The sequence below is a fragment of the Vollenhovia emeryi genome, unplaced genomic scaffold, assembly GCF_000949405.1.
Source record: "Vollenhovia emeryi isolate VEMERY1.0 unplaced genomic scaffold, V.emery_V1.0 DF939132.1, whole genome shotgun sequence".
Classification (NCBI taxonomy): domain Eukaryota; kingdom Metazoa; phylum Arthropoda; class Insecta; order Hymenoptera; family Formicidae; genus Vollenhovia; species Vollenhovia emeryi.
The window spans coordinates 2121533-2141724 of NW_011967234.1; the positions used below are offsets into that span (position 1 = coordinate 2121533).

The following is a 20192-nucleotide window of genomic DNA, read 5'->3' on the forward strand; positions in this document are numbered from 1 at the left end:
AATTGTACCAATTGCAGTTGTAAATTGAGCGAGCGATTTCTTCCATTACACTATATGCACAAGTCAACTCTATGATATACAGGGTGAGTTTTATTCCATGAACCACAGAGTCTTTTACCATGAGATATAGATTAGCGACCGAAACTGTAGCCAACCTGGAAAAAAAAATTGAAAAATCTAGTTATATATGTTTCAATCGTGTAATATCTAATTGTATTTTGAGAGATAGAATTAGATATTACATGATTGAAATATGTATAACGAGATTTTTTTCCATTTTTCCAGAGGTAGCTACAGTTTTGGTCGGCAATCCATCTCTCATAGTAAGAGACTGGTTCACGAAATAAAATTCGCCCTGTACACAGGCATAATTTGGATAATTTTATTATATTATACGGAACAGGACGAGAAAAAATCCCGCGTACATTTGATAAAATTATAGCTTCGTTTCTATTATTTAATTTTACATTACTATATAAATTTGCTATCCTATGTATAATAATTTAAGATATAATATTCTAGCTATATTTGTATCAATATCGAAAAATTTTTTAATTTAACTGATATTTACTTACCGATTAAGCAGACAAGAAGGCAACTGAACAACATTTGCATGAGCAATACGATACTTATTACATCTATCAAAAGTTCCGTATTCTCTATTAGATAACGATGTCTTGATGTCAATATTGAAAAATCTTCATTTAGATTTTTGCTTTTCACGCCATAATTAGCAAATTCAATTTTTAGGAGCTCCAGTTGTCCACAAACGTGAAGAGTGATCGCGAGGAAAAGTGAATCATTTCCTTTATAAGTAAATTTTAATCTTATATTAAAATAATTTAGGTACATTAAAAGCGTTAATATTAATAAAAAGATAATTAGTTAATATCTGTTACCAAAATGATAGCAAAAGAAAACATAATGTTATCTAATAGCAATTGTGAGGTAATTATAACATATATATTTAAAAAATATATTAAAAACCAATAAAAATTTAATATGTAATATCGATAAAAAAATATTAAAAAACATTAAGTTTAATTTGTATGTTAGCAGTTAATAAAATTGCTGACAGTAGTAGTCTAAAAATTAGGGAACTTATTAATGAATGTTCTTAAAACTTATAACGTTTAAAGTATATTAATGTACAAGTTTCTTCGTTATTAGCAATTAGCTTATTACCACAATTGCTGTTGCTATTTGTCACCAATAGAATATATTCTACCGTAGTGATCACAAAGTATACATTCGTGGAGATATCAGTGTCCCCTAAGATCCAAGTTAATGGCATGGGTAATTCCGCTGCTTTGTTTTTTATGGATATATTAACTTGAGCGTTATTATCTCCTGCTATCATAGGCGCCAGCATGAAAATTGTCGAAGCCGCATAAGCGAAAAATAAGATATACTAAAGCAAGCAAGCCTTCCCAGAAATGCATGCCGTCGCATGATCGTGCGCTTCTCCTCGTTGTCGATCGCGAGATAATCGTTCACAGCAGATGTGAAGTTGCGAATCAGATTGCCGGCGTATAAGCGGAAGAACAATATCTTTAGTACAGAGAGAATGTTGCAGAACATTAGCATAAGGCCGTCGAGTTTTACATACGCTTCGCCGCTACCGAAAACGATTTCGGTGAACATTATGATCATCATCACAGTCTACACAGACAAGAAAGATCGACAGTTGATTATAAAGTTTTATTCCTATTTTTTATTTTCATTGTGTTCATTCTGCACTAAGTAGGTACATGATTTAAACTATCTTGATATGTCGATAGTACAAGCAGAAGCATAATTTTGTTGCGAGTAAGATGAAGATTAAAGACGTACCAAACTGGAGAAACTCACGATAGAACGAAAGAAAGAAAATGTATCATATTTTTGTAATGGCCAAACGCCTATTGGCAGAGTAAAGAATTTACAGGGAGTAAAAGCGTATGCCAAATCGTCATTCCATGACATTATTGCAGTTAAGTAGACGTGCACGTTGCACAGTACTCAATAATATCGACCTTTGTCCACCATATGAGTCAACTATCGGCGACGTTCGCTTTCACATTAATATTTTATTGAAATTGCGCAATTTTAACGTTTACTGGAGCACCTTGTTATTTTCCAAAATGCAGTTATTTTAAAAACAAAGGGAGACAATTTTTTTATGCGGAAATGGAGTGGAGCAAAGGTCGGGTAGAGGGAGAGAGTGTGTCGTCTTTTTCTTCCAGTGCATCATCAGTCATTGATCGTGCTACAACTTTTTATTTCGGTACTGTCTTTGTATCAAAAACACGTACAATTAATTTAAATTTTGTGCATCAGTTCTTAGACAACACGAGTGTTGGTAGTGCCACTAAAATTGTTCAAATACATTTCATATTTTGCTGTGGTATTGTTAATTTCATTTCAGAAGAATATAATTATAATTTGCACTTTTACGAAAATTCTACTCTTCATATCGCTCCTGCAGGAAAGTGATACAAGTAAAAAATAATTTTTGTCCTTTCACAATTTACCAACAAGGGAACGTATACATTTTTATAAAAAAAATATTATAAGCGTAATTATAAAAATTTTGTAAAACGAAGGAACAACGCAAAGATTTATTCAAAAATAGTGAGATAAAGAGAAGGATTTGTAAGAATATATTTTATAGAATAGAAAAAATTATTAAAGTGAGAAAAGGAAAAGCTAAAAGCAGCTTAAAACATTATCTTGTAAAATGGCTAACTCTTATTCGTATCACTTTTCTCATGCAGGAGCAACATTATAAGTTTCCTAAGTATATTAAAACTGTATATTACAGTAGATTTCCGACTATCCGACTTAACGTAGACCGTCTTGGATAATCAAAAACGCGGTAAACCGAAAAGAAAAAATTAAAAGACGTACAAAATATTACTCGTGGTAAAAACAATGTATTTGTTACGCGCGGCAAAAGGGGAACAGTGGGCCAAGACAACAAAATCAACCGGAAATGTGCAACTAACTTTCAGCTCTAATTTAAAAATACAATAAGTCCATTTTCATGATCTTCTTTGTGTAAAGATATTATTAAAACGTATATATTTTTCTTAGGATTGATAATAAGAAAATTTTGGGTATTTTAACTTTTATTTTCGACAATGGAAAGAAGTTAAATAAAAAATCACTTTGGATAAACCGGAATTCGAATGACCGAGACTCGGATAATCGGGACTCTACTGTAGATACTTCTGATGTTTTACGTTTCCACCATTACTCGTAAAACGGATAAATATGATAGAGAGGTTTTTAAGATGCTCATATAAGTTCCCAAGTCCACCACAACAAAGTTCCCAGCTTGCAGTTTAATCGGAAGCTGGGTCCACATCATGATAAATATTATATTTCTTGTTACTTTTGCAGGAAAATCATACCAAACACTTTGATAGACAGACAAGGCGACTTCTTCCATCTGCGTCTTTAAATAATCTCCGACGACACTATATAGCGTTAACTGAACCAGAAAAGCGCTTAGTACCAAGAAACTTTTTGACATCATGCCAAAATCGCTGGTTGTTAGGGCAATGATAAACTGGAATCCTGCAAAGATTTTACTCTACTAATGTAATGTTTTATAGCATTTTATATTTTTTAGTAATACGCCATGTCAAATATTAATCTGTATTCACCTACTATAATGATAAGCATACTGCTGATAAAGAGTTGCACCATCAACACAAAACTAATTATCTCAGCGAGCTTTCTGGCCATTCTTATCAAATGATCGTGTCTCAAAATCAGCTCGTTAAAACGTTCATAAACTTTCGGACTTGTATTGTCAAAGTTCATAAAATTTGCCTTTAGAATTTTCAGTTGGCCGCACACGTGTAATGTAATATGAAGAAATACAGAATCACTACCTATAAACAGTGATTGAGAGCATACATTAAAGAATTCTCGTACGTAAAATACGTATTAATATCTTAGAAATATATTAATGGAATCTGGATTTAATATTTGCAAAACTAAATATTTTATTAAAATAAAATCGACGTAAAAGTTTGCTTTATCACATCTGACAATTAAATAAATTTGCATTCAAAATACAATTATATTAACTAAAAACTTATTAACGGATATTTACTAGAAAACATTAGTAATTTATTTTATATACAAAACAAATTAATATTTTATGAAAACAATTATACGGGTACTAACGGCTTACCGTGATTGCTGATGCACATGATTACCAGATAGATAAATTCCAGCATGAAAATCACCAAATATAAGCCCGTCGAAATGTGAAAGTGCGCCAAGGTACATGTCGACGGAATAGCATATCCCGCTTGGTAGCCTAGGATAGATATATTAGCTTTAGCCTCCTCGCTACTTAGTTGTGCGTGTCCCACGATGAAGATCACAGAATCACCGTAAGAGATCAACAAGGCGATAATACAGATTATCCTTCCCCAAAAGGCGTGCTCTCGCATGATGATGCGCTTCTCCTCAGTGTCGATCTTAAGATAATCATTCATGGCAGAAGAGTAGTTGCAAATCAGATTATCAGCGTATATACGAAACCATGTTATCTTTGTTAGAGCGAGAATACCACATGCGAAAAGTGTGAGTGCATCAAGATTTGCTTGTGCGCTGGTACAGTTGTAATAGAGTTCGAGAAACTGTACGATCACCACCACGCTCTACAAAGAAGTTAAGAATGGCCTGTTTAAATTTCTTTAATTTTACTTTTTGTTTCTAATTTGCCAGTACTTTTTTAGCCCGACCATTCTTACAATTAGCAAATTCACAATATCTACAATCAGCTAGCTTTATCTATCGAGAACACAAATAGATAAGAATTTTCCACGACGTTTGCTTTAGAAATGTGAAAAATGGAAACGTACCAACCCAAAACTAGACAAGGTATGACGCAACAAAGCGAACTTATTGTATTCTTGCAAGGGCCAACTACCTATGGGTACAGTTAAGTGTTTGACGAGGGTCATAGAGTACGCTGCATCGTCATTCCACAACATTATGGTAGTCAAGTAGAGACACACTGCACTCACAAATGTCAACCTTTGTCCATAATGCGGGTCGATCATCGACGAAATTCGCGTTTGCACTCATATTTTATTGAGAATGCACAATTTTAATACTTATCCGTATATTCTGTTATTTTCTGAAGTACAGTTCTTTAAAACAATTGATATAATGTTCTTTTTTGTGGTAACAGAAAAGAGTGAAGAGTAAAAGATAAGAGAGGAAGTTTTATTTTTGTTTCGATGCGTCGTCTTCGTGTGACTGCAGCTACATTTTTCATAAAGAAAAATTTAAAAACAACATAGTTTTGAATGTAATGTATTCGTTTTTATCAACACCAATTAGCAAAATTTTTCATATTTACGTTCATATTATAAGAGTGCACAATTTTAATATCTGACAACTCGTTATTTACTAATCCGCATAAACAGAAATAAGAAATAGATTCTCGAATTGTTCAAGGTGGTAGATTTTTAATACGACAGCATTTTCAATCTGGTAGAAAACTGTCTTTACATTAATGAAGACTATGTTTTACATTCGTACGAAATGGTTATAAAAATTAACGGTCCCTAAACGGTAAAAGAAAAGATACATAAATATAAGTAATTTATATACGTGACAAACATATACGTTGACCAATAGAAGTAGATCGTAAAGTACTGAAATATAATTTATATTTTATTTTACTTATCTACATATGTCGCTTTTTATAACACAAAAGTTATTGAAGGAATTTTTTGTTCATTGTCACTTGTAAGAACGATATATATGTTAAGGTGGTTCTCAAGATATCTGTCATAGTGTTTCGCGTAAGATAGAAAAATTTTCCGGCGCTAATTCGAAGAGGGTTCTTCATCCTCGTCATAATGAATATCAGATCTTTCACCATGACGGACGACATTTCATGCCATGGGGAGCTGTATATGGCGTAAACAATCGACTCGCTTCGATTTTGCAACATATCGCCGGCATATGTATACAAAAAGGTCTGCACCATATAAAATTGAATGGATATTAACATTTTTATCATTTCCTTATAATCTTGTTGCTTAATTGACAGGAGAGTTCCTATTCCTGAAAATCATATTCTTCAAATATGTTGCGTTAATTTACATTTTTATACTGAATGTATTTCACATCTTGCAATATTTCTTTAAGTTTCATAACTTTTAATGTTATTTCATTATCTTTTACTATTTACATTGGTATTTTATTCTTCCCTATTTTGAATTATATTAAGAATTTTAAAAATAATTCAATACTTAGAAATAATTTAACTAATTATACAGGGTATCCCAGCAGGAAAGGTCAATATTCTGGGAGGTAATAGTAGCAAAATTTGCTTAAAATAACCGATACTATCACCTCCCAGAATATTGACCTTTTCTCTTGGAACACCCTGTATAAATGTATTGCAAAACCATCTTTATATCATTTTTATCGTCCTTACACAAATTAAAATATATATTTTGTTTTATATATGTTTTTTTAATCGGAGTTAGACCAATATCAAATTTATCACAAAGACTGAGTTAAATATATATTTACCTGAAGCTGCAATGACTACGCTAATTATTAAAAGGCGTAGTAAAATGTTAATACTAAAAGCATCTTCGATATTCCTGGCCAGTACTATCAGTTGGCAATGTCTTTTAACGAATGGCTTCAAAACATTCGCATGACACTTTTCTTCGCGGCATTTCTTGCTAATCTCCATAAACTGTATTTTGAGAAGTTGTAACTGACCACAAATATGCATAGTGATGCTAAAGAACAAGCTGTCGCAAGCACATTCCGATATCAATATTAAAATTCCTTGTATTATTTGCATCGTAAACAATATTTTATACGTGAAATATGAAACCCCTTTGTACAAACATGTTGATGGAAGGACAAAATTCCATGTAGTCACAGTGTCGTTACCTACAGTTGCAGCCTGTAAAATGCACATAACATATTAATTTTTATAAAGCTAAATATGCCCTTTATTAACAAAACATGATTTTATTTAAAATTTAGATTTTATTTCATAAGTTTAATACAACCTCTTGTTTATTGCTGAGGAAGACGGATATGTACCATAAGATGCCTGCTAATGCCCCAACAATCAAGTGAGTCAGCGCGATCAGACGTCCTGTACGTGCGTACGCCATCATCACTACGCGCGACTCTTTCTTTATAGCTGTAGACGACCAGTCATTGATCGCAGCATTGATATTAACGGCGATCTTTTTCATGTAAATTCGCGGGAAAATGATGTTTAACCATCCGTGTATGCTGCTTTCTGTTAAACGCAGAATTTCGAAACCGTCTCTGACAGCATCACAGGTCTTGAAAGGTTCTATCAGCACGTTGATCATTGTGAGAGACTGCACGATAGCAAATATAAAATTGGTTCTCATGTGAGATTGCATCGAAAACAGTAAATATCGAGAAATTACGTACAAACTATTTATCAAAATTCTAATTGTCAATTGCCTTTATGTTTAAATTATTCTGAATAATATACATGTATACGTATACAATGTTCTTTAATAGTCTGTTTTAAATTTTTTAAATGTCTTTTACGTATACAATGTTATAGAAATTATCTCAATTACAGATAATGCCCGATAAAAATATAAAATTATGTATAAATATATATAATTATACAAAATATACTCTCTGTTCGTATATATGCAGAAAAAGTAATAAGAAGTATATGTGCAAATGAAGTGCAGCTTTTTACCTTGTTAACTTTTACTAAGAAATTACAGATTCTTTCATTCTTACCCTTACAAGCAGCTATATTTCTATATTGCATGTTATCTTACATTATGTTACGTTATTTTACCGCTGCTGTGAACATTATGAACCATTGAATCGTGTAAACTACGTTATCCCGCTGCAAAGGCCACAGACCAAGTATCCACATCATCGATTTTATCGTAGAAAAGCCATAATCTATACCACTGTTCCAATTCGTCCTCATGTTTAACGATGTATTGGCCGGTTTCGACCTCAAAAAGGAAAATTGTAGTCGTGCGTGACGGGTTGCTCGGGTCGATGCCTTACTTTTGCTCTGAAGAAAATTGCTATCGTGTATACGCATAAGGTCCTTCCGCAGTGACCAACCTTTAGGGTAGTAAGATAAGTGATATGACAAATTTGTGTCTACCGCGCATCTTTGAAATGTCCGATAATGCACACCATTTTCAATGTATAATGCTGTTGTGCCAGCGTATAGATGCTTACAATCAATTACGAATTGAACGATGATGTTCTGTATAGTAGGTCTGCGTTTCTTTCCACGAGCAAAATATTCCTTTCTTTATTTTCGTTATATCATCTATTCGAGGCGATATAGTGAACGAAGTAAAAAGAGTGAAACTATCTGTTGACAGTACACGCGATAAAGTAGAAAGAGCTATGCGAATGGTTGCGGAAGAAGTAATCGCTCGACACTGACAATATGGAGCATCGCTGAATTTCTGGTATTCACTTAAAATGTTGTAGCAATTAAAATTCGAAATTGTTTTATTCTTATCAACGTCAGTGTTTTTTTACCATGTCTGGCATTTTTAATAATACAGAACATTTATGGGAAATTTCACCAATTCGACCACTGAGGCACTGAACATGAGACGCCCTAGAGTGTAGGGAAGTCCAGGTTCAAACCCTGGTTGAGGTAATATTTTTCGCAATAAATTTTCTGTATTATTAAAAATACCAGATATGGTCAAGAAAACGCTGACATTGTTAATTACTGCTGGCGACATTGAAGAATATTCTTATTAGTTTTATTCTTATGTTACTGATAATCAAAGAATTATATTGTTATAGGAAATGTATGTTTCAAAATATTTTAATTAATCGTATTTATATATTTAACATGGCATAAACAATTTTTACATAATTTTTATATTTATATTCTGCAAGTTGTGATTGGATTAGTTCATTTTCATTAATCTCTCAGTGCTATACGCAAAACTGAAACGTATGAAGCTGCCGTCCTCAGAATGTACACTATCGCTTCGCGATTGACGTAGAAAAATTTTCCGCCGGTAAGACGAAACGGATAGCTTGACCTCATCATTGCGAAGTTAAAATCCTTCATCAACGTTGCAGGAAGCGTAAACCAGGAAGCCATGAACATTGCATGGAATATACCTTCACTTCCTTTTTGTATAAAATCACCGCCGTAGCAGTATATCAGTGACTCCAAGAGCATGTAGTTCAAGAGCATAACAGTTTTCGTTAAATCGACATATTCGCCGTTTTTCAAGCAAAATATTATACGTAATCCTGAAAAAAAAACATTTTATAAAACAAAGATAGAAATTTAAAAATTAACATAATGCGATACAATTAAACGATTGCAATATAATACGGTGTATTTAAATATCTTGATGAAAAGAGTCATTAAATTTAATACAAAAAATTTGTTATACGATACCTAGCAGCGCGAGCAAAAGCGTTACTATAACAAGTTGGAATAATATAATCAAGTGAAATGTATCTTCAATATTCTGATTGAGCTTCATTAATTCGCAGTGCCTGTTAACCAAGTTACTAAATTCCTTCCGATGATTTATCTGAGTATCTGGCTTACTTGCAAACATTGCAAATTTTTTTTTAAGCAATTTAAGTTGACCACTGAGGTGTAGAGTAACGTTAATGTAAAAGCTGTCCGCAACAGATTGCGTTGTACATATCAAGAATAATTCAAACATTTGAAAGATGATAATTATCGTATACTGCAAACTGGTAAGTTTGTTACCAAACTCACCACAAGGCATTATAAACACTCTATCATCCGTACTAACATTACCTGCACGCAAAAAGAATACAAGTTTGAAGAACAATTTCGAGATAATTTAAATTATTTAATTAATTTTGATATTATAAAATGAAATAGTTAAAAGTAAAAACAATAAATGTTAAAACGAAGTAATAAATGTAGAGTTAAATTTTTTAAATATTGCCTTGTTAAAATAGCCTTAAGATACTAACAGAAACATAATTGTAATTATAGTTCAAATATATTTTGTAAAATGGAAAAACTATGAAGGAAATAGTTATTTGTACGATTGCATACTATACTTTTCAGTTTCACTTCTCAGTGTCTAGGACAGAGAATTAAATATGATAACAAAACATTTTTGAAAAACAAATGTATATGTAATACACTGGAAAATTCAGAGAATATGGACTTTCTTATTTTTCAGGAATTTTTAATATTATATAATAATCACTATTAATATTCTCGCGAATGTATTGAAAAAACACTTCTTATTAAATAATAATTTAACAAGTATGTATTGTAGAAATATCACATTACCATTTGACGCGTTCATCATTTGATCTTGTAAAAAAAAGCCTTTTAAGTTTATAAATATGACAGTGAGGATATAAAGAGAACCACATATGTAAGCTGAGTACAGCATGCACAAAGTACACAGTCTGGATTTAGACGCATGTCTCTTCATGATCTTGTACGATTCCTTGTCATTCTTTGCAGTCGACCAATCGACGATAGCAGAATTAATATTTTTGGCCAGCTTTCTTCCGATAATATTAAGACAGAAGTATTTCAAATTTAAAGCCAACGTGGATGCAAAATATATTATAGCATCTATACTTCCACCAGCGTCACTAGTATTTTCAGTGAATTCCATACACAGGAAGAAGAATGGTGACAACTAACAATGATCCCGTTGCCTTAGAAAATATGATACATGCGTGTACAATAACGAGTAAAATATATCCGCACTTAAAGAGTTCGAAACTGTTTACGAAAATACTTGATAATTCTTGAGCACAGAAACTTTTCGGTTGGAAAATTGAGGATCGTCTCAGTATACTTATTTTTTTCTTTGTTGTAACGCGTTTTTACAATTTCTTTTCTTTCCCTTTTCCACGTACTGTCAACGTACCTGCACAAATGTTACCAAGATCCATTGGATTATCGTGAATATCGTCCTCTTTTGCAGCGGCCATATACCAAGTATTTCCATAAATGTTCTGTGAATGGAGAACGCATACGCGATATCATCATCGTTCCAAACATCGTCCGACATTATGGTAGTTGCACAAAGTGCACGGATGACTGGACATTCGAAACTGATCGGTCGTTACAGGTGCAATTTTCGTGTCGCAAATTCAATGTTGATTTGCGTTGTCACGAAACATTACATGGGATAACCGTAGATAAGGCACATTATCCCCATTAGATTTATATTTTAGTAGCTCATACGGCGTATGATGGATGGTAGTAAGATAAACGTGAAAAGACACAGTACAATGTCTTCTATACACTGTGACAACGTCTCCCACCATGTAGTAGTCATGTGCGCAATAAAAAAAAGATCGCATCAGCAGTTATGACGAAGAAAATGTGCATTGTGCAATATAAAGGACAAATTGATTCAGAATTTGAGTATGCAATATAATTAACGGATGTGTAATTTTGTTCACTCTGATTAATAATGTCGACGTACTCAAGTGTTTGTAGTTAAGACACGGGCTTTTGGGTTTCAGTTGAATGTTAAAAACTAAACAATACATCGTAGCGATGCTGCGTAACAATTTGAGATGGGAATAAAAAGCAAAAATAGGTATGTCTAGATTATGTTAGTAAAGTGTAATACAATTATGATGATGTAATAATTCTTTTAAAATATTGCAAACGAGTTTATAAAAGTATACAAGTATGAACATTGAATAAAAGGAAAAAATAAAATAATTTTTCTCGCGGAAAGTATGTAATATAATACTGAGTCAAGGTTGTTACTTTTTAAGCAAGACAGCATATCTTAACCAAATACACATATATTTTTGAGAATTTCTGCATGAGAAGAAGTAATAGATTTTTGTCACGAGACAGTTATATTATGATTGTAATTAGCAATTTTATTAAAATATTAATATTATAGTAAACTTTTGTTTCTACAGAATTCTATTTCGCTGAACACAATTTCGAATCGTAGATTTGTATAAAATTTTTTTATCTCTCACGGAATTTATATTTTATGTTTCTATCGTTACACGTAGTACGGAGAGATACGAAAGAGATGTTTTCAGGATACTCATATAAGTGGCCAGGTTTACCACGATGAAATTTCCAGCCTGCAGCTTGACGGGAGATTGTGTCCGCATAATGGCGAAGATTAAATTTCTCGCCAACTTCGCAGGAAGATTATACCAGTTACTTTGATAAATGGAAAGTCCAACTTCTTCCATTTGGTTTTTAAAGTAATCCCCGACGAAACTATATACGGATAATTGTGTTAAGAAGGTACACAATACCATGCAGCTTTTCCCCATTACAACAATATTGTTCATTTTTAATGCTAAGATAAATTGAAACCCTGAAAAATGACTTATGTATTTATTAATATAAATTCTTTTATATATATAGCATAATTTACATATTTTGCACAACTCGATAATGAAAGTGATAGAATATTCACCCATTATACATAACAATATGCTGCTAATAAATAACTGCGTCACCAAAACTATACTGATCGATTCATCCAGTTTTTTGCCCAATTCCATCAGATAGTTATGTCTCTGAATTAGAGTATTAAAACGATCATAGACTTGCGGATCTGAGGCAAGGTCCATGAAATTGGTCTTCAAAATTTGCACTTGACCACACATATGTATTGTAATATTGAGGAACAAAGCATCATTACCTTTAGAAAGGAAATATAATAGTACAGACTTTAATTTAGTGTAATAAAAACTTAGATAACTCTGTATTAAATCTTTCTTGCATTATTTTTATCTACAAAATTACGTATTTAATCTCATCTTTTACATACTACACCTTTATCAATATATATTTTACATACATATTACTACATACATTAAGCTTACATGTATATACATATATTGTATATGTATATGTACATACATGCAATTATCTTTAGACTTAACAATAAGTAGATAAATTACGTTAATAGAGTTAATAAAAGAATCTGACATAATTTTATGTTTAAAATTTTAGCACGGTTTAAATACTATACGATAAAAAATATGTAAAAGTATTATACGAATCAACAAATAAATATTACCGTGATTAGCAGTACATGTAAGTACTAGCACGATAAATTCCAATAGACAGGTAAATTTATACATGCTTATTGGGACATGCAAGTATTCTAATGCGCATCCTGATGGTATTGGGTAATCTAATACATCTTCATTTGTTACGTTAATGATCTTAATGTGATCTTGATCATCAGCCAGTTCTTCACCCAGAAGAGGAATTAGCGAATATATCGTCACGCTAACGTAAGAAAAGAGCACCATGAAACAAGATACAATTCTTCCTATAACAGAGTGTCTTCGCATAATGGCACGGTGCTCCGTGTTTTCAATCGTCAGATAATCATTCAGGGCGGAACCGTAATTGTCAGTTAAGTTTTTCGCGTATATGCGAAAGCATATAGACTTCAGCACTCCGAGTATGCCGCAACAGGCCAACATGAGACCGTCTATCTTCTGCTCCGCGTTAGTGCAGCCCATGTGAAACTCCATGGAAGGCAAGACCACTAATATGCTCTGTTGATATGCGTAAATGGTATATTTTCTCATTCAAACAGCTTTTGCGTCTAGAAAAAATATGCCTCAATTCCAGATGGATGGATCTTCAAAAATAATGAAGTTTAATTTTAAACTTTAATAAATTCTTTAGAACTGGAATAAATGATGCTTCCATGTCCTCTACGCAAAGTGAAGAAATATAGGAATTATCTGGACGCATTTAAAGGCACGTAAAATTGAACGCTACATAACTTTAATACATAACTTTAATCGAAAGAACCTGAAGATAACTTATAATAGTAAATAATCACAGAACAGATGACATAGCATCTCCGACATGCTACCCCTAGAAATTCTCAGAAACAATTACGCTGTCCCTCAACAGGAATAAGGAATAAACCATAGGTTCTAAATAAAATTTTACGATTAGTTTTCTAAGCAAACTAATGAGTATCTTCGTTAGTCAATTTGCACATAGCCTACGGTTGTGTATCACAATATTCTCGATCAATAGGTTGCTATTCCTGAAAAAAGGGCATCTCGCTATCTACGTCGTCAAAATAATGGAGTGCCCATCGTTTCAAAATTTAAACACTTGGTACTGTCATTACCACACGGAAAGAAAAATGTAGCTGCTGTAGCTAACTGCATGTGGCAGTTAAATTTCAGTTGCAATAGCTAAATATTTTGCTACTGTGCCTATTGTATTAGATGCGACAGCAAACCGTTTGCTGTGGTTTAGAAATTTATGAATATGGCAGCAAAATATTTTTAGCAAACTATGACTAGCTACGGTAGCGAAATATTTTTTTAGTGTATCAACGAAGTTTTATTTCAAAACGTTGTGATGTCAACGTAAAAGTTCTATCTACGTTTTCAAATAATCATACGGCAAGAATCGTCGAAATCGAACTAAGATGCGTACCATGCAACAAGTGGCAAAGATGAATCGTATTAGCGAATGGATGTTATAAGTTTGAAGTGGCCAAATACCGATGGGCCACGTTAACAGCTTGAAGGGAGTCATCGCGTACGCGGTATCGTTCTTCCATCGTTCGCTTGCCATCGGGGCGAGGTAATGACTGTAACTGATGCCAATAACCAGTAATGTGTCCGGTACATGGACACAACGCAGGTATTACTGTGCATTTTTTATTCAGTTCGAAACGTATACCCGCTTATCAACCCGTCCCTACTTTCTTAACGCATTATCAGAAAGTGCTGAAGATTATGCTTTTACGCCAAATTGTCGTTGAATTCACGTGACCATTTCTTCTAAGTTGTTGCGGACGTCGAACAACGTATACCTATATTTTACTACATAGAGAAGACGTTTACTTGTATGCACAATTCAGTCACTATGTTACGTTCCGTGTGCATAACGTTTTATTTCGCAATTGCAACGCTGCGTCGACGGTCAGTCGAATTTTATGAATTTTTCCGCTCGAAAGTGATACAGAAGGTATGTTACGCTTATCTACTTTCTACTTTGTGAGAAGTAAAAAGCAAAATATAAATTTTTATCAAATATATTTATGTTTCTAACAATCATTATTGAACCAGCATAATTTGTAATACAGAAAAATAAGAAACTGACAATTTCAGAACATTTTTGAAACTGTTGAGATCGATATTATAGAATTTACCCACTTTTATACAAACGGGCACGTTAGCACGAACTATTATAAAATATATATCTCGGACAATGCTTGGTGGCATTTCATACCATTTACTTAAATAAATCGCGCGAGAAATCGCTTGCGTTTTTGACGACAAAGTTTCTCCCATGTAGCTGTATAAAAACAGCTGTATCATTAATATATTAAAAGAACTTATGCTTCTCGTGACAAAAATAAACTCACGGCTTGCCAATGACACAATGAGCTGTAATCCTGAAAAATACTCGATATTCAACTATCTGTTTATTGTAATATTATAATTAAATTAATCTTATTATTCTTTTTTAAATGACTGATTAGACATAAGACGAGCGTAATGTGCGAGATTAGAAATTATTACTGCAAGGGAAGAAATACACGATTGCTCTTAAATTTTAATTACCTATTAAACATATCAGCGAAGCGTGGAGAATCAGTTGAGCGATCAAAATGATATCGAGTGTATTAACGATGTCTTTGGCTAGATCCAGAAGAAAACAGTGTCTCTCGATCAGTGTGACCATTTTAGTTCGTTTCCCACAACCGTTCTTCTTCTCTTCGTGGAACCGCAACAGTTCTAGACCGAGCAGTTCCAGCTGACCACAGAGATGCATGCAAACTCCAAAGAGAAAAACGTCGCTGCCAACATTCCCCGTGACTGTCGTGATCAGCTGAACAGTTTGAAGAATATATATACCGTAGCAAACGAGCTGAGCATCAAACGGACAGATCATCTCGTGAGGTAATTCCATAGCTCGCATCTCTCTCTGGGATTTTGCAGTTAATGTGACGTTCTGTGAGGAAGGCAACATCGCAGAGGACAGGAGTGGTCCGACTACCAATGGCATGATGACAAAATACGAGGAACCCATCTGAAAGAAGAAGACAAATCTGCCCAGATTGGTATAGTGAAACATGACTTGCCGATGATCCTGTTTTGTGATATACGTCCAATCACACACTGCGCTGCCTAGGTTCTTCAGCAGGTCGTCGTGATGCAACCGTAACAGCGCTATCTTTACAATGGTCAAAATTCCGCATGAAGTCAATACGAAATGATCGATGACCGTTGACAAAGGGGCATTGTTGTGGTAAACAAAATCCACACTTATACAAAGTACCATAATACCCTGCGGACATAAAAAATAAGCAGAGTTAAAAAGTTACTTTATAAAAACATTTAGTTACAGCTACAGTTTTTTCGCTAAAAACTGTAAGTTACAGTTACAATTTACCAATTGTGAAAAGTAATGCGTTACAGTTACTCCAAAACTAACGAATCATTACTTTGCAGTTACTTTCTTGCAATGAAAATAAAAATATCAAATCTGCATTTAATGGTAAAGTGTCGATAAAGGCGTTTATGCGCAAATGCAAGGCCTAATGCGATCTGAGGAGGTTTAAAAAAAATATATAAAGTAACTATTAAATTAGTTACTAGTTATCGAAAAAATATAACTGAGTTAAGTTACAGTTACAGGTGGAGAGAAAGTAACGAAGTTAAGTTAGAGTTACCAAAAAAAGTAACACTTTATATTAGAGCAAACTGTACATTAATAAGTGAGATAGTTGTGCTTTTAAAAATATAATTTTCAGTCGGATAACTTTGCGATTTAGATTAACCGGAAACAATAATTTATCGGTAGTTCTTAACTGTAAGGTGATAAACTTTTAGATGTACCTGCGTGACTGTAAAAAACAGCGCACGTAATTTTGCAAAGTTTCTACTACGATCCAAGGGCCACGAACCAAGCGGCCACATTACTCCCTTATACAGAGAAAATTCACGAGACATTTCTTTGTTCCATGTTTCGCATGACGCCATCCTCGCATGTTAAGGGTTACGGAGTCATCGAGGGTAAGCACGAGATAACGCAGCTCATAGTTTCATTCATTATTGATCGGCGCGCATTTCGCTATGCACCCCGACGTTGAATGTTTCTGTAGCCTTGCGCACTTGCAGCTCTTACGCATGGCCGGAAATAACTATTCGTTATAATTCGTAAAAACCTAGTTCTAATACATGTCATTGATCTAATAGCTTGATGATAAAGCACATGTCAGTTTCTCAAGTAGGGTCCTCACCCTTATACAGTCCCGTTGCCGAGGAAATAAATTTTTCCTTTATGTCGTCTCGGAATTCGTGTCTAGAGACCGCTGCTGGTTCGAGAGAAATGTATTTGCGAGGATAAATTTAATTAACATAGCAGAAAGTTATAAGTAAGTAATTCTTTGTATTAGAAATCCTTTTCTTAATTTAAAATTTAATTTGAAATAAGCAGATGTAGAAATCGTAATTAAGTTCTTTGTTTTTGTAATTAATTTTTTTGTTGAATTGATACATTTACGCGATACATAATATTATTTAATGTTTTAAATAATATATGTATACACTGAAATATATAGAAGAAAAATAATTCATAGCTTATAAGCATCACGAAATCTAGATACAATTTTAGATATAATTAATATGTTTAAACATGTTGAAACATAAAAGTATTACTACAATTATGAGTTGGAAATTGTTCCTAGAGATAACATGGGGTACACGATATGGTATAAAAAGATAAACATTTAAAAAAGCCAAATCGTACTTTTTATTAAAAAAATATATAGGACAATTAGGAGTTTAAAATCTTAATGTTTCAACAAAGAAGACAGATTAATAGTTGTGTTTTTAGTGCACGTGTATTTTTAATATTACATTTAAAAAATTTGATTTGGCAACAAACAATTGCGCGTTATAATTATGACTAACATTTTTATTTGAATGGTATTCTATTAAATTCTTTTTTTATACATTGCGTTATAAACATGTGACACGAATTCTGTATGTTAAAAAATTTTTTTTAACCCCGATACATTAATAATAATAATAATAATTTTTCATACGTGTATCTACTATTGATGATGCATGTAACAAATTAATTTGGCACAGATACTTACAACCAGCAATTTTATTGAAACATATTTCAATACACTCTTTCTTTTGTATATTCAAATCGTCATTCGTTTAAATTGTATATTTACAGTGTATAAAACTGTTACTTTTTATTTGTCGTATTTCACACTTTTACCATTACACGAAGTACAGATAGATACGAAAGAGATGCTTTTATAATGCTCACGTAAGATGACAGATTTACCACGATAAAATCTCCAGCCTTTAAGGTAACTGGAGATTCTGTCTGCATAATGATAAAGACTAAATTTTTTAATAATTTTGTAGGAAGATTGTACCAAATGTTTTGATAAATTGAAAGTCCTATTTCTTCCATCTGAGATTTCAAGTAGTCCCCGATAAAACTATAAAGCGTTAATTGTAGCAGAAAAGTACACTGCACCATTATACTTTTTCCTGCCATAACAACGTCGTTGACTTTTAATGCTAGAATAAACTGAAAACCTGTTAAAGAAAAATTACTTGCCTAAATCCTTATAATACAACTTTATGTTTTACATAGCAATATCAATGATATATATTTACCCATTATACATAATTGTACACTGATAATAAATAACTGAATTAGTAAAACGAAACTAATTGTATCGGCAAGTTGTCTTGCTCTTCTTATTAAGTAACTGTGCCTTTTAATTAGCCCAGTGAAACGCTCATAAACCTTAGGTTTTGTAACATCAAAATCGATAAACTTGGATTTCAAAACTTCCACTTGACCACAAATGTGCAGCGTAACGTTGAGAAACATAGAGTCGTTACCTTCATGAAAAAGGAAATGATATATAATGTTGTAACATTGTAATAATATTACAAGATTATATGTAGAACTTATTTAATTTTACATGTGGTATTTAAAAAAATAGATAAGAATAATATGTAGAAAATATTGATATCTCTACTAATTAAAAATTATTTGTACAGTTATTTAAAACATGTACAAATCAAAATGTATGCATTCAATAATTTTTTATCTTGATTATATGTTTGTATAAGTGTCCTTTTTCAGTATCCTTTTTATGCATTATATTTTTATAAATGTATTTTTACATTTTTGCGGTATGTCTTTGATTCTTTGTCAAATATTAATAAACAAAAACGCACTAAGCATTATAAAAATTAATAAAAGATTCCACTGTGGCATTATATCGTATATAATTTTACGTAATACGTATAAATTTTTTTAAATAATACTATGTAACGCAAAAAATAAATAAAACTATCAAACAAGAAATATTACCGTGATTAGTAGTGCTTGTTAAAATAAGCGCTATAGCTTGGATAAAACACAAGATTCTATATATGCTTGTTGGAGCATTGAAGTACTCCAAGGCACATCTTGATGGTACTGGATAGTCTAATACATCTTCATTTGTTACATTTATCCGATTATTTATATCATTTACATCATTACCCAAAAGAGGAATTAATGCATATATTATACAACTAAAATAAGAGAAGCCCAGCATGAAACAACAGAGAATTCTTGCCGTAGAAGCATGTTTTCGCATAATGGTACGCTGTTTTGCGTTTTCAATCATCAGATAATCATCCAGAGCATAATTATAATTGTTAGTCAAATTTCTTGAATATACGCGAAACCATACTGTCTTCATTACACCAAGTATTCCGCAACAGATTAACATAAGGCTGTCTACGTTCTGCTCGGCATCAGTGCAGCCCATGTAGACTTCCATGGAAGGCAATATCACCATTAGGCTCTGTTGGTATGTGTAAATTGTATACATATATTTTTATATATAAAAGTTTGATATATCTAAAAAACATGTATCACGATTCTACCTTGAGTCTTTATTAGTATTAATTATAAATAACAATTTTTAGAATCTCATACTAATAATACAATTGTCATGTTCATTTATTTATACAGGGTGGGCCATTTTAATTTATACAGTCGATTTTTTAAAAAACTAAAAGAGATATGAAAAAATGTTTCAGACAAAAGTTGTATGGTTTCGAGGGGGACATAAGATGGTACCTTAGGTTTGACCTTGAAGAGTAATTTGAAGGTCACATGA

The 20192-nt window shown here is 32.6% G+C and overlaps 4 protein-coding genes across 4 annotated transcripts in view; all 4 read right to left on the reverse strand.

The window, feature by feature from the left end:
• Window positions 1-2704: 2704 nt before the first annotated feature.
• Window positions 2705-5066, reverse strand: LOC105568082 (odorant receptor 94a-like). Its single transcript, XM_012023467.1, has 4 exons — window positions 4866-5066; window positions 4187-4661; window positions 3651-3881; window positions 2705-3561 (listed from the first exon to the last, which is right to left on the reverse strand). The coding sequence occupies exons 1-4, from the start codon at window positions 5064-5066 to the stop codon at window positions 3221-3223; spliced, it is 1248 nt and encodes a 415-aa protein (XP_011878857.1). The 3' UTR covers window positions 2705-3220.
• Window positions 5067-5672: 606 nt separating this feature from the next.
• Window positions 5673-16403, reverse strand: LOC105568083. The gene is made up of 14 exons (XM_012023468.1): window positions 15601-16403; window positions 14465-15431; window positions 13068-13557; window positions 12459-12686; window positions 12097-12356; window positions 10923-11010; window positions 10628-10707; window positions 10328-10499; window positions 9776-9817; window positions 9012-9291; window positions 7841-8315; window positions 7053-7376; window positions 6556-6943; window positions 5673-6081 (listed from the first exon to the last, which is right to left on the reverse strand). The coding sequence occupies exons 2-14, from the start codon at window positions 14603-14605 to the stop codon at window positions 5729-5731; spliced, it is 3321 nt and encodes a 1106-aa protein (XP_011878858.1). The 5' UTR covers window positions 14606-15431; window positions 15601-16403; the 3' UTR covers window positions 5673-5728.
• Window positions 15593-16321, reverse strand: LOC105568085. Its single transcript, XM_012023469.1, has one exon. The coding sequence runs from the start codon at window positions 16319-16321 to the stop codon at window positions 15593-15595; it is 729 nt and encodes a 242-aa protein (XP_011878859.1).
• A 1593-nt stretch (window positions 16404-17996) lies between the features above and the next one.
• Window positions 17997-20192, reverse strand: part of LOC105568041 — a 4068-nt gene continuing 1872 nt past the window's right edge. The window contains exons 2-4 of the mRNA XM_012023403.1: window positions 19394-19874; window positions 18685-18915; window positions 17997-18603 (exon numbers count right to left, since the gene is read on the reverse strand). Of these exons, the coding sequence (XP_011878793.1) occupies window positions 18263-18603; window positions 18685-18915; window positions 19394-19874 (1053 nt within the window). The 3' untranslated portion in view covers window positions 17997-18262. The remainder of the gene's footprint in view (window positions 18604-18684; window positions 18916-19393; window positions 19875-20192) is intronic.

Bases quoted from the DNA above. Each gene is read 5' to 3' on its own strand.
- LOC105568085 (XM_012023469.1), bottom strand. From the start codon at position 16,321: ATGGTACTTTGTATAAGTGTGGATTTTGTTTACCACAACAATGCCCCT.
- LOC105568082 (XM_012023467.1), bottom strand. From the start codon at position 5,066: ATGATCGACCCGCATTATGGACAAAGGTTGACATTTGTGAGTGCAGTG. The intron at 3,882-4,186 runs GTAAGCCGTTAG...CACTGTTTATAG, and splicing joins CATGTGCATCAGCAATCACG to GTAGTGATTCTGTATTTCTT. The intron at 3,562-3,650 runs GTGAATACAGAT...AAATCTTTGCAG, and splicing joins TATGCTTATCATTATAGTAG to GATTCCAGTTTATCATTGCC.
- LOC105568083 (XM_012023468.1), bottom strand. From the start codon at position 14,605: ATGGCAAGCGAACGATGGAAGAACGATACCGCGTACGCGATGACTCCC. The intron at 9,818-10,327 runs GTAATGTGATAT...TTTTGCGTGCAG, and splicing joins AATGATGAACGCGTCAAATG to GTAATGTTAGTACGGATGAT. The intron at 9,292-9,775 runs GTGAGTTTGGTA...TTTTTTTTTCAG, and splicing joins AGTGTTTATAATGCCTTGTG to GATTACGTATAATATTTTGC.